The 15,084-nt window shown below is 43.0% G+C and overlaps 1 protein-coding gene across 1 annotated transcript in view; it reads left to right on the forward strand.

Annotated features, from left to right (window-relative positions):
• Positions 1-15,084, forward strand: part of Specc1l (sperm antigen with calponin homology and coiled-coil domains 1 like) — a 103,145-nt gene that overhangs the window by 7,460 nt on the left and 80,601 nt on the right. Inside the window, exon 2 of the mRNA XM_021173800.2 lies at positions 11,265-11,454. Coding sequence (XP_021029459.1) covers positions 11,302-11,454 — 153 coding nt within the window. The 5' untranslated portion in view covers positions 11,265-11,301. The remainder of the gene's footprint in view (positions 1-11,264; positions 11,455-15,084) is intronic.

The raw sequence follows: 15,084 nt of genomic DNA on the forward strand, positions 1-15,084 counted from the left end.
GGATCCCCGGATATGGCAGTTTCTAGATGGTCCATCTTTTCGTCTCAGCCCAAACTTTGTCACTGTAACTCCTTCCATGGGTGTTTTGTTCCCAATTCTAAGAAGGGGCAAAGTGTCCACACTTTGGTCTTCGTTCTTGAGTTTCATGGGTTTAGCAAATTGTATCTTATATCTTGGGTATTCTAAATTTCTGGGCTAATATCCACTTATCAGTGAGTACGCAACCAGTATTCTTAACTGCTGAACCACATCAAACACAGGGCCTCACTTTTCCAGCCCTTCAAATGTTTTATATGAGGGTAAAATTCAGCATGACATTTACTGTAGGCATTTCCTCGAATCAATATGTCAAATTAAGGAGATTCTGTTACAGTTTTCTTAGAGTTTTTTTGTTTTATTATATCAAGAATGAAATTTAGACTCTTAGTGCTTCTGTTTATGCTGAACTAATCTTACAGCTTTCCCTACTTACTTTGTAACACTGAACTACATTGAGTTTTGAATGTTAAACTTTGATTTGTGGGTTAAGTGACATTTGTTCTTAAAAATAGTTATTGGTGTGTATGTGTATATGTGAGATTTGTGTATGTATGTGTGCATGAATGTGCATATGTGTGTGCACATGTGTGTGTGTATGTGTGTGTGTGTATATTGGGGGGAGGGGTGCACCAGCACACTAATGCCATAGGAAAACTTACAGGAATTGGTTCAGGTCATCAGGCTTGGCAGCAAGGTCCTTAACTCTCTAAACCAGCTTACTGGGCTCACTGGCCCTAATATACTCATCAGCTTTTGTGTTTTTTTTTTTTTAATTTTTTTTTTATATTTCAACACAGGGTTTTTCCGTGTAGCCCTGGCTGTCCTGGAACCCACTCTGTAGACCAAGCTGGCTTGAACTCAGAGATCTGCCTGCCTCTGCCTCCTCAGTATTGGGATTAATAGTGTATTAATAGGCCACCCTGCTGACCCTGATATTAATTCTTGATGTATAATCTTTGTTTTGGCTTGTTGAATTAAATTTGCTGGTTCCCCCTCCCTCCTCCCACATCAAACGCAGGGCCTCACATGGTAGGCAAACCTGGTACAATACCCTCAAGTCATAGTTTTCTGAAATTTTGTTTAGGACTTATAAATAAATTCATTTCCTTAAGAGATACTGATCAGCATGGTCTCTTTTTCTCCATTGTTTTTTCCATTTCTTTTGGTAACGCCTTTGCCAACAATCTTACTTGTTAAAATGAACTGGGAAGTACTTTGTAGTGTTCTTGAACATTATGGTTTGAATGTGTTCCCCAGGAAGAATGGCTTGGACTTAGTCCCCAGTCCTACAGTGTTGAGGTGTAGGTAGTGCTTGAGTCATGAAGAATTCACTCCCCCAAATGGATTAAATGGCAGTTATAAAAGGCTTGAGGCTGTGCATTCAGAGTTCCTGCTCTTTCATAGGTCTTCCTTACACCTTCTACTATGCATGATAACAAAGGCCTCTCAACTGTGTGCCAAACAAGTTCTGTTGGCATGTTACCCAAGGAAGGTTTCCTGTTCGAGCAACTCAGAACAAACTAGTTGTAGAAAATCGGTAACAAGAAGTTGGGCCATTTCTATTATAAATACCTGACAATATATATGCAGTTTGGGATAAAGAGGCCAGTTGGATTTAGAGGAACAATCTAGGGAAAACAAAACAACTAAATTTCTGTGAGTGGAACATCCCAGGCACCAAGCTGCATTAGGAATTAGTTAAGTGGTTGTCATCAGAATAGCTCAGGAAAGTGTGTTTAATGAGGTCTTAGGTGGAGCTAAGGGATAAGGTATTAGAAACCTGAGCAAAAGCATTGTAGTTCCCAGCTACAAAGATGGTAGTGAATGCAGAACTTAAGGATGGGGCAGATGAGTGGGCAAGGTGCAGGATGACCTTAGTGGGGGGTTGCTTACGGTGAAACGGAAGAGAAATGACAAAGATGGATTGACAAGAGGAGAATGAGAAGGTTTGGAAGGCTTTGAGACAGGCTGGATGTTAGTGGTGCATGTTTGGAATCCCAGCATTCGCAAGGTTGATGAGCCTGGGTTACATAGTAATACCATCCCTCAGAGAGCCAAAATAAAGCCAGGGGCTCCGAGGTGTAGGGCTCACAGGTGTGATGGCAACACTTTGGAGGCTGAGGCAGGACAATTCCTGTGAGTTCAAGGCCATTTCTGGGCCATGTAGTGAGTTCATGGGGGGGCTACAGAGAACCCCATGTCAGCAAATCAGCCAACAATTCAAGCAATGTCAACAAACCCTTAACAGGTGAAAGTGTGTTAGAGAAAGAATACTTGGAGTGTGATAAAAAGATTAATACAGTTTGGGGAAAGTAGGTTGTATTTGTGGAAAGCACAGAAGACCCTGAAGTCATCTGAGAAACTTTGAGACAAAGTCTTTGAGGGCTATGTTTGCCAGGGAGGCTCTGTGGGACCATATTTGCTGTTGTGTGCTACTCTGGACTCTGTTCCCTGGGTTGCAGTGCAGTGTCTTGCTGTGCAGTGCTCCTTTGCCCCAACTATGACACAAGCAGGTCAACGTGCAACTCAGGGTGACACTCTGCAAGGATGAACACTAAGCCTTAGGGCTGCCTAATGGTGCAATTGCAGATGATGGGCATAGTTAGTGCACAGGTTGGGGGCGCCATAGAAGCCTCCATTAGATTTAAAGGATGTATCAGACACCCTCAAGAGCCTAGGCAGGAATTTGTTATGGAGTCTGTCCACCACAAAGAGCCTTCCATAATGACACTGTCAGTGGAGCTATGGAGTGAGGATGCTGTGGAGTCTCCAGCACTATTGAACCCATTAGAGAACAGCCACAAGGCTGCCTGGGAGCTCTGTGGCATGGCCATTGCCCAGCAGAGCAGTGCTGCTAGAAGCCCCGTTATGTCTAGAAGATGGGGTCAGGAGTCAGGAGATTACTGGGGACCTTAAGTACTTTCCTTGCTGACTTTTGAACTTGATGGGAGCAGCTGCTTTACTTCTTAAACCTAGTGTCCTTTGGGGATGAAAATACTTCTTCTATCATTATCCGACCATTGTATCTCCTCCCTATTTTCTGTTTTGAGAAGAGGTCCCACTTTGTTGGCTGTAAAACCACCCCAGGTGGCTTTAAAGTCATCCCCCTACCTCAGGCTCCTTGGTGTTGGGATTGCAGGTATGTGCTGCAATGCCCAGAGTCAGTGAAATATTTCCTTCTGATTTTAGCTGTCTTTACATTTCATTCTAGAATTGGAAAACAGATTCCATAGAATATAGGAAGTCGTCCCAGGTAGGGAAAATGTAAATCATACATTGGATTTCCTTCAAAAGTGCTGACCATTTAGGTTATCTACTTTCTTCCCTGAGGCCATCTCTTCAATGAGCTTTTGTGTTCTGTGCTTCAATAGATTTGTTTGTTTCATCTAAACTTTTGAACTTGTTGACTTAAAGTGAATCTTAGGCATTGTGTTTGTTGGTTTTTGCAGTTAGCCTTTCTTTGTTTTGCTTACTTTGAATTTTATTGCTTTTCTTTAATATTGTTAAATTGGCTTACTTATGTTCTCTCTATCTCTCTGTCTCTGTCTGTCTGTCTGTCTGTCTGTCTTGTGTGTGTGTGTGTCCTATCTTAAAAAAGCAGTAGTTCAAAAAAGGACAAGAGATCTTATCAATCAGAGAGTTGTGGTCAAAGGCCAATGGAGTGAGTCAATGAGGGTGGAGTGGGTGAGTAAATGAGAAGAGAAGGGGACAGACAGACAGACAGATGCCAGGACGTCCAGAGAAAGGTTAAGTGTCAGAAATGACCCACAAGTGGAGGTTTTGCTGAGAGGCAGGCAGCAGTAGACCCTGTGATCGCCAGGAGCGGGAGGACCATGCGCTTGAGATGGAGCAACAGTGATTTTAGTTGTCTGGAAGAACTCCCAAAGCTTGTCTGTGAGTGAGTGAGTGAGTGAGTGGGGGGAGCTGTGCATGTTTCTAGTACCACAGGGAAATGAAGGAATTAGGGGTGAGCTTAGAACAAAGGAGAGTTGCCTCACTCGTTGGAATGGACAAAGAGTAAGGTTTATCATGTCACCATGGAGAGCTGTCTGTCCCTTGTTGGTTCACACACCGTTTAATGTGATCCTTGTAGATTCTATGACGTTTTGCTTTCTAACATATCCAGCTTGCTGCATGTCAGATTCTTAGTTCTCTGTCCTGCTGCTGAGATGAGCAGTTACAGAGTGAGTTATTGATACCTTATGACAGGTTGCCACGTAGTGGAGCGACTCAGTACGAGTTAGGCTTTGATTCTGACTGAGTGCATTATTTCAGCAAATGCCTCAGGCTCTTCAGGTCATAGCTTTGACTTTCTGTTCCTCAAGTTCCTGGTTATGATTTTCATATATTGCTGAGTGGTGTCTTTGGGGCATGTGCCCTGTTTACTTCCTTTATAGGGCCTGTGCATTCTAGGAGAGCTCTGTGGGAGGATCAACAGTTTCAAATTCACTGTGTGGAATTCCCCCAAGCACCCTATGCTCAACTCTGTTTCTCTATGTAAACCAGCCAGTCTGCTGTGTGCAGCCGGGCTTACGCAGTGACTTCCAGTTGACATATTGCCCCAGCCCCAATGGTCCTCATCTTTTGCAGCCAATCTTAAAAGGCCAGTCTCCTTTCTCACATCCCATTCCATGCCATCCAACCCAGCTATATGAAATACAGCGCAAAGGACTTCGTTTTCCCAATTCACTGTCTTCCCCTCCTCACTGACAGTAACCTCCAGGTGGCAGTTATGTGTACCCCTGTGCCTGGGTTGGTTTAGACACAAATGTACACATCTCTAAATTGATGTTCCTAATTAAAGGTGGCTTGAGTTAACTTTATGAATGCTGTACTGTGTAAGTTGTTAACTCCCTGCCAAAAATCTGAATATAAAGCCATGATTTGACTAAAGATTTTGTTTTTGTAAGTGTTAAGAAACCTTGGTAGAGGAGGGAATGGCCTGAAGAGACTCAGAGTTTCTTGCATTCTGGCAGTTTTAACTTTGGGAACCAATTTATTTTGGACTAAATCTGCAAAAATAATTTGTGTAGCCAGAAATTCTTGTAGACAGTCTCTTTCCAGTCTTGTCACTTGTCTGGAATGCTAAGTATTATCAGCAGTTTTAACGGTTTAACGGTCTCCTCAGCAGTGTGTATTAAAACAGAGACGGCCAGGTGCTCTTTTAAAAGCAGTAACAGAAGGAAAACGGGTATGTAGTTGTAGGTTTGAAAGTCCAGGATGAGCTGGGCAGTGGTGGCGCACGCCTTTAATCCCAGCACTCGGGAGGCAGAGGCAGGCCGATTTCTGAGTTCGAGGTCAGCCTGGTCTACAAAGTGAGTTCCAGGACAGCCAGGGTTGCACAGAGAAACCCTGTCTCGAAAAAACAAAACAAAGCAAAACAAAACAAAAAACCAACCAACCAAACAAAAAACCAAAAAGTCCAGGATGTTTCTACTTGTTTCTCATATTTCTTTGTGTTAAATCTTAGAGAGAAAGCCCATTGTAAGTGAGTGTTCCTGTGCTAAAACAATGAGATAGAGTTGTGTTTAATGACTTTTGAAAACTAACTCATTTCTTCTAGCATCTACTTAGTTATGACTTAATGGAAAGAGCTGACTTTGAGTAGACCAGTTGCTGCGTTCTATAGCCTCTGTGTCTTCCTCCTCTCCAGCCCAGAGAGGGGTTCTCTGACTAAATGTGGCTAGCACTTATACAGTGTGTATCTTGCCCTGTCTGTCTGTCTGTCTGTCTGTCTGCCTGCCTGTCAGTCTGCTGTAATTTTAAGTGACAATAGCAAAATCTAGCTGGCTGTGACTTTTTAAAAGTGCTCTTTAGCTTTTCTTTCTCACTTAGCCTTGGTCCAGCTGCAGTCTGCTTTGGACTTGACCTTCCCTGGCGCTAGCTTGACCCTGCTCACCATCAGCCCCTGACACTGACTGAGGGCCTTGTGGGCCTCAGTTGATGAGTGTGCCTTTCTCTGTGCCTCACCTTCAGACTGCTTTTACTTTGTGGTCAGGTACAAAGGAAGGAGCTGTGAGAATCTCATGAAGGTCGTTTTACACATTTGTATAAATGTGTAAAACATGTAAATTACACATTAAATGCATATATGTTAGTAATAATTGCCCCAATATTAGATGTAGAATAAAATCTGGTCACTATACATACATATATATATATATATATATATATATATATATATATATATATAAAGAAAGAGAGAGAGAGAGAGAGTGTGTGTGTGTATGTGTGTGTGATAAAATAAGCATTTAAAACTGGTCCTTCTTAGGTCAGTAAGCATTGACATTTCTGAATCAGGGTTAGACTTTTTCTGTGGGTTTGAACAAAGAAGAGAAATCATAGCCAAAGGTGCCTTATCCCTGTGTAGCTCTCTTTTCTGTTTCAGGCACTCTGGCAACATGCCAGTTGCATGTATGGAGATTTCTGATATGACAGGGAGGGCTTGGCCTTCCCTTGGAGGAACCCTTGACAAACCTTTGCTTTGTAGTCACACTTTACATACACTTTTAAAATGGCTACTGTAAATGTACTGTCTGTGTGTAACAGCATGCCCCTCCCACCCCCCCCCACCCCCCACCCCCCCCCCCCCCGTATTGGGCTGCAGAGTTGGCTCAGCAGTGAAGAGCACCTGCACACAGAGGACCTGGGTTCACCCACATTGGTACTCATAGTGGAGACTGTAATACCAATTGTAGGGGATCTGATGCCGTCTTTGGTTTCTGTGGACATTGCGAGCATGCGGTGGTACCTTTGCGTTTGTATAGGCAAAACATTCAGACACATAAAATAAAATAAAATAAAGAATAAGGCCCCGAAAGATGGCTTAGCTGTTAAGATCACTGGCTGCTTTGCCAGAGGACCCAGGTTTCATTATAAGCACTCATGTGTCTGTAACTCCGGTCCCAGGGGATCTAATGCCATCTGGCCTATAAAGGTACTGTATGCATTCCATGCATAGAATACACACAGGCAAAACACATACACATAAAAGAGAAGAAAAGAAAAAAAAATCTTAAACCTTTCTTGAAGAATTTAGTATAGAATTAGTTTATTGCATTATGATTGACTTAATGAAATATTTTCTGTTGGCTCTCTCTGGTCAGTCCTGCTTGTTCAGTTCTGCTCACTTGTCCCTGCTCTCTCCAGCCCAAAGATTAATCTATTATTATACATAAGTACACTGTAGCTGACTTCAGATACACCAGAAGAGGCATCATATCTCATTATGGGTGGTTGTGAGCCACCATATGGTTGCTGGGATTTGAACTCAGGACCTTTGGAAAAGCAGTCAGTGCTCTTACCTGCTGAGCCATCTCGCCAGCCCCTTAGTTTACAATTTTAAGATGATATTTAAGTACAGAGTTGTGAGAGTATGGAAAAATGTGTTTAGATTGCTCGGGTCAAGACCTTTTGTAGATTTTTAGCGGGATAATGATAGTCATAAGAATCACAGTTAATAAGCAATTACTTTCCAAAAACATGTTTTGAACACTCTACTGTTATAAACAAGGCTCACAGAGTTAGCCGTTTACAGAATGACAGACCTGGTCTCTTGAGTGTCATTTCTGTAGACTGCTTACCATGCATCTGCAGCATTTCCTGGTTTGTAATTTTCAGTGGGAAAGAACTAGAAGCTAGTGTTTGTTGACGTCTACATGCTATAGTATGTAATTTAATGTAAGTAAGAAGTAAAACAGTCTTAGTCATTCCTTGTAAAGGAATCTTGGTGAGCCATACTGACACACTCCTTTTAATCCCAGCACTTAGGAATGGAGGCTGGTAGATTCAAAGCCAGCCTGGATGACATAAGGGGCTCTAGGTCAATCAGGGCTACATAGTGAGACCCTGTCTCAAAGGGAATGGGGCCCTGGTGGGGAAGGGTAGTAGGGGGTAGGGGTAGTGGTGGATTCTTTTACAAGGCATCTTTTCAGTTGCTGCCTTTAAAAATGTTATTTTTGTTTTATGTGTATGGGGGCTTTGTTTTTTGTGTATATCTGTACACCACCTTTGTGCCTGGTGCCTATAGAGATCAGATTCCCTGTCACATTCCCTGGGACTGTGGTCACAGATGTTTGTGGGCCACCATGTGGGTGCTGGGAATTGAACCTGAACCTGAGTCCTCTGGAAGAGCATCTAGTACTCTTAACTGCTGAGTGGTCTCTCTAGCTCCAAGATGCTGCCTTTAAAATATTTAGTTATTTACGTATTTATTTATTTTTGAGGCAGCTTAACCTTGGTTTGTCGCAACATCTTTCCTACCTTTGGGCCCTGGTGAAATAACGTCTACAACTAGGATATAAATACTTTTTCCCTCTTACTGGCTTACATGTGTTTTGTGTATCAGAAGTCTTTAAGCTAGGCTTTATTAATTCTGGTTTATAAGAGAAGAATTTATAAAGATAAGTGATTTGCCCTAACAGCTTATGGCAAAGCTAGAGCTTGAACCCTGCTCTCCTGACTTTGTCTTATTTATTAAAACATTATTACATTTAGTATGTGTTTGAGTGTCTGTGTATGTGCATGTGCACATGTAGGTATCCATATAGGGGCATGCCATTGTGTGTATGTGAAAGTCAGAGGATAACATATGGGAGTTGGTTCTTTCCTTCTACTTGGCTTGTCAGGCTGCACTATCTCACCAACTCTTACTTGATATTACTATTGTTTTAAATAAAAACAGAATTGTCAGACTAAGTCTTGCTATGTAGTTCAGGCTGGACCAGAAATCCATGTAGCTCAGCTTGGCAATCTTCATGCTTCATGGTGAAGCATATTGTACTTCACTGGGTCTGAGGCCCAGAGGAAACCTATGTTGGCACACCACAGATGTTATTGTTGCTTTGTCTTATGTAACATTCTCAATAATTAGGTGAATATCTTAGTTAATTTTCTATTGTTGTTCAATGACCAAGACAACTTATAAAAGAAAGTACTTAATTGGGGGCTTGCTCACCAGTTTCAGATGGTGAGTTCATCATGGTGAGAAGCTTGGTGGCTGGCAGGCATAGAGGGAAAGAGGCAGAGGGAAGATGAAGAGGGAAGGAGGAAGAGAGGGTACAGAGAGAAGGGAAGAGAGAGGCTGAGTTTGGCTTGGGCTTTACACGTTCTCCAACAAGGCCACGCCTCCTGATCCTTCCCAAAACAGTTTCACCAACTAGGGACTAAGCATTGAAACACATGAGTCACTGGTGGCCATTCCCACTCAGATAACTACAGTGGATTACATTAAATTATGAGGATGCCTTATACAGATTCCTTACAATGCAGCTTCCCTTTTATTGCAGAAATAATAATAGGTGAGGATGACTGGATGGATGGATGAATGAATGGGAGTGGCTGATCTTCAAGGGGCCCAGATTTGATTCCCAGCACTCAGGTAGTGTCTCAGAACTATACTTAACTCCAGGTCCAGGGAATCCAGCACTCTCTCTTGGCCTCCACAGGCATCAAACACAAAAGTAGTACACAGGTATGCATTCGGGTAGGCAACCATCCGTATACATACAAAAAAACTTTTAAAGAGATACAGGTGTGTTCAGAATGGTGCAGGAACTGGAAGGAAGGAATTTGAAAGTTTCTTGTACTGAGCTGCTGGGAGAAGAGCACTCCCACAAAGAAAAGCTTTACGGCAGTGTTTCTCAGTCTGTGGGTCAAGATCCCTTAGTGGGGTTGAACGACCAAGGTCACTTAAGGCTATCTGCATATCAGATACTTACATTATGATTCATAACAGTTAATACATAAAATTACAGTTAGGAAGTAGCAACAAAAATAATTTTATGGTTGGGGTGGTACCACAATGTGAGGAATTGTGTTAGGCATAGAGGGAAGGAGGAAGTATTAGGAAACTTGAGAATTGCTGCTTTGTGGCATTCTCAGATACTGAGCACATTAGAACAGTGCTTTTGAGTGATACTTTGTTTGAGCTTAGATCAAGGCAGTGAAAAGCTGCAGCAGTCAGGGCATTCCCGTGGCCATGGCCTTGTACCTGGGTTTATGCTCTGTGGCCCTTCACTCTGTCCTTCATAGCAGCTGCAGGCAGATGGTTAGGGGATGCAGATTGGTTAGAGCATGGCTTCTTAAAACTGTGTTGCCCTCCATGTGGGCTGCAGTGCAGGTGTCTGAATGTACAAGGACACCTTGTTTCAGAGTCAAATGTGCTTCCTAGCAGCACCCACCTGCGCTGCATCCTGCGATTTCACTGCAGCCTTGGCTAAACTGAAAAAAGTTTTGGGCAACTTTTGTTGGCAGAGAGATTTCAAGACAGCTTAATATTGTCTCTGTCCTGTTGGTATTACTGATCACTCAGTGCAGATCTACATTGAGAAAGAAGAAACAGGACAAAAAAGAAACGACAGAATGTATAGAGAAGCAAAAGAGCACCTGGAAATTAGATGTTGGAACTAAGGTGTGTGCTGAAAGATAAACCTGATGTTAAAGGGAGTAGTGCCCTCAGGGCAAGATGCCACCCAACTAATCCTGCAATTTGTGAAAGGAAAAAGTCTGAGGGATTTCCTTTACCTAAAAGCAACTACAAAGGCACATTTATGCAAATGTAATTCAAGGAGGGGCCAGGTTCCATCTAAAGTAAATTGTCAAACTTGGCAGTTTCAGGCAGTGGTTCTGGCTTTAGAACCCTGAAGGAGAGAAGAGTAAAGGGTTATGGATTCCATGGTTAAGGAGAGCTGTATAGGCAGGCATGTGGCAGTGGAGACCCTGCATGGAGGCCTTGAGAGGCCATTTTGTGAAGATGTGAAAATCATGCTTAGATTGCGTTAGGGGCCGCAGAATGTTGGTGAGCCAGGGGGTGCCCACAGGGAGACTGAAAGCAGGTGGTGGGGGTGCTCACGGGATACAGAGTGCATAGTGGGGACGCCCCAGACAGAGAGTGTGTGCTAGCAAGTCTAGGAGGAAGGAGCTAGCCAAGCACTCCCTTTGACACTGGGCACGGCCACAGGATTTGGAGTTTGCCCTGATGGGAACTAGGCAGCACGTGGTATCAGGTGTTCTGTCTCCTGAATGGGTTAGGACACACATTATAAGTCTGTAAAGTATTATGCTTCTATAAGTGAACTGAAAGGTTGTCAACATTTCTGTTTTGTTATTGAGACATTTGTCTTTCAGATACTTTTATCATGTCATGGAAATTTTCAGAAATAATTTCTAAAGAGCTGCTTTACCCTTTTCTTTTCAACGTGATGCCTCTTCTATTCTTCCCACAGGTTTGGTTGTAAATGCATCACCAAGAGGCAGCCCAGAATGAAGAAAGCAAACAGGAGTGCTGGCTCAGTGCCTAAGGTGTCTGGGATAAGCAAACCGCAAACAGTAGAGAAAAGCAAGCCTGAGAACAGCTCTTCAGCACCCACAGGAGCCAAGCCTGTGAGGCCTGGGGCAGCAGCAGCCTTGTCAAAGGTATTCACGTAGCTATATTTGAATATGCAGTGGATTTTAGGCATGTATTTAAATATGTTGAATTTATTAAATGAGTATTATTTGGGGTTCACTCTCTGCTAGTACTAGGAACACGGTCTTTGAGGAGATCTTTCAGCAGGGTGACCTCAATTGGTGTTTTGGTCTATCTGTACAAATGAAACTTAACAGTAGGCTCTGCATGAAGAAAATAACCAAGTGCCTGCTTTATACAGGGAATCATGTACAGGTGAGCCAGAGGTAGAGTCTGCCTTCAGGGAGTTTGAGGAGTGGATGGCGGCCGAGAGATGCGTGTAGGAGTACATGAACCACCTGTGTTTCATGTCAGATGCCCAAGGGACAGTAGACAGTGTGGATGGTGCATACTGCTCCTAGCTCAGGAAGGCTTTGTGAAACTAGCAGATGAGACATATGTTAAAGGATGACTGGCTGTCATGTTCCTGTGACTAGTTGGCAGTAGTTTTTGTCCTCTGACACATACTTTTTACATCGTCAGTTTCTTTGTTTGTTTTGGGGTTTTTTTTGGGACAGGGTTTCTCTGCATAGCCCTATAGTTTCTGGCTGTACTGAAACTCTCTGTAGATCATGCTGGCCCTTAGCTTAGAACTCTGCTTGCTTCTGCTTCCTGAGTGCTGGGGTAGGGAAATGGCTTAGTGGTGAAGAGCAGCGACTGCTCTTCCAGAGGACCAGAGTTTAATTCCCAGCACCCACATGGTGACTCATAACTGTGTATAACCCTAGTTCCAGGGATCAAGACATCCTCTTCTGGCTTCCATGGGTACCAGGAACATAAGTGGTACACATATATGTATACAGATAAAAATGCTCATATATAAAAAGTGTGTGCCACAAGGCCTAAATTGCAGCATAAATTTCTGTTCTTTTCAAACATTAGTCCAATATTAGTCATAGTTAACATTGGGTTTTTAATTAGTAAGAGCATAGTTCATTTTCTTTAGAGACTATATTTTTTAGTGTAGACCCCAGAGTCTTTGGGGTCAGAGAGATAAGAACATGGCTTCAAAGGGCTATGGCCATAATTAAAAGAGAGATTACAAGTGGACAGCACAGATCAAGGACTTAGTACATGGCAGGTGGTAGCAGGGGTTTGTTGTTGAATCTTTTTAGCCAAGGATTGATTTGATTTGGGGAACACAGCAGTTTTCCAGGGGTCTTCTCACTCTTGATGTGTGTGTTCTGTATTGGTTTGGACCATTCAGAGAATTAGATTGCTGTCTGTCTGTCTTGCACATGAACATGCATGTGTGTACCTTCATGCCACATTGTGGGAGTGACTGACTCAGGTTGTCAGCCTTGGTGTGAGGCGTCTTTGCCTGCTGAGCCATTGTTTTCCACCTCCACTTTTTAGGATGTCTTTTTATTGTTGTGAGACAGGGCCCTGCTGGCCTCAGGCTCCCTTTAGTCTTCCTCTCTCAGCTCCCCAGGTGCCAAGGTTACAAGTGCACATCACCACATGCAACTCTTAGTTCAGCATTTGATGCCCTGGCATACAGAGCCACACAGTCTTCAGCCCTTTCAGTTCACAGTCTACTTATTTACTTGCCTGCTGCTTTGCCCAGCGTGAGATACTTAGGATAGACATTGACCACGTGGAAACCAGGATGGTGTCTGCTAGTCCGACAAGGAGAAACAAAGCACGGCCTGAATTCTCCAACAGCCTTTTTTCCCAGACAGAGGATTGTAGATTGCAGATTAATTGATTTTAAAAGTACTTTAGAATAATAGCTTCTGTGGGACTTCCATGTAAGTTCTGAAAGATGTAGCAGGAAATGCTGTTTTGTATTTCAAGGTTGTTAACACTGAACCTGTGCTGATTCAGTGGGTGTGGGGCCCTCAATTTTTCCTTCCTATATCCTTGATGAGTGGCTAGTTGTCATCCTGTGGCCTGAAGGATGGTGCCAGCAATGCCCTTTGTCCTACTTCCCGCTGTTCTGAATCAACACCCTGAAGTGTTTCCTTGGTGGCAGTATTGTAACTCTTTCATGTAAGAGAGATGACATGTTCTGACCTAACTGGTTACTTAGTTGCTGGAGTACACACCACTTGTGTGACAGGTGACCTGTTGTTTATGTGACTGGGAGAACAGGTTGAAGTGTTGGTGTTGGATGTGTACCCCTGCTTGCCTTCTCTGGGCTCCGTGTCAGACTTACTGTGCTATGTACACTGAGTAGGCTTGTCACATCTGAGGTGTGGATCTGGAGCCGCTGATAGTTTGGTTTTGACCAGTGAGTACTTTTCCATTGTGAAGCAAAATTGTTTACCCAGTTTAAACTGTTTACACTGTCTAGCACAGCAGCTGTTCCTGCTTGAGGCTTTGTTACATTAGCAGATCTGTATGAGTGTACGTGCATGTGTGTTGTGGGTATAGGCAGATTTGGAGTAAGGAGTATCAGCTGTCACACTCTTGGGCACACTTTGCTTATAGGATCAGTTACTGTCACTAAGAAGAAAGCTGTTGATCTGAAATTGAAGAAGAGACAGGAAAGAAATAAGCTCCCCCCTCCCCCTCCCCAAAAAAGGGAAACCTTTAAAGAAGGGCTTTGAGGCTTGGGCTCTTGGAATTCAACTCAGTGGTCAAATGCTCACCCAGTGTGTGCTATGCCTTAGGTACCATCTCTAGCACTACTAAAAGAGAAGAGGTCGGGACCTCTCTGACTTGTTATGTTTTTGGTTTTCAGAGTTACTGCAGTTCACTGTCTGGCACAAACCTCCCATGACTTTCATTCCTGTATCTATAGGAGCATTGATTGCTGGCAGGATAAATGAAATGTTGTTTTTAATACTTTATATATCATGTGTACATACTTCCTCTTCACAAACTCATCGCTGATCACCACCCCCATGACCCTTTCTCACTGTGTCAAGGGTAAAATCACTTGAACTTTTCTAGTGTCTCCTTTCAGATGCCAGTGGTAGTTAAAGAGTTTGGAGGAGGATGTCTGCGTCACCGAGATGTGGTGGTGGAAAGTGAGCAGTTATAGCTCTCCTCAGTGAGATGGAGGAGGCCGTTGTCACACTTGTCTGTGCTGAGGTGGGCTCAGTGCTGTCTTCTTCCAGTGTGCTGCTGATCAGTTAGTCATAGTCCCTGAGGAAGCAACAGGGTTCCCATTATACTGAATGGCGTTGTTTTGTTTTTTTTGGCTTTGTTTTGTTTTTATTTTTGTAAAAATTGATGGATGGGAACCACCAGTAAGATTCAGTTAAATAACTGATAGTACTCTGTAATTATTTATGATTATACTTTTCTATGATTTTTCTTAGTATAAAAGTTAGTTAACAGGTTTATAGCTTAGTGATAGGTTGCTTGTGTAGTATGGAAAAGGCCATGGGTGGATCCCTAATGCAACACACACACACACACACACATATACATACACTCGAGCAGGCATACACAGGAATACACACATGGGGCAGGGCAGGCTGGGGAGAGAGTGAAAGTTAACAGTGTGATAGTTCACCTCTGAAATGAAAAATTTGGAAAGTGATCTTAAAATTTGAGGAAAACACGCAGACTGGAAAATTTAGACTTGACTGTGAGATGTATGTAGTATTATGTAGGATTTCACTCTGTGTCTACAGTCTTTTTGCCAA

The sequence above is a fragment of the Mus caroli genome, unplaced genomic scaffold, assembly GCF_978045245.1.
Source record: "Mus caroli unplaced genomic scaffold, Mus_caroli_1 scaffold_9, whole genome shotgun sequence".
Taxonomy (NCBI): Eukaryota; Metazoa; Chordata; class Mammalia; order Rodentia; family Muridae; genus Mus; species Mus caroli.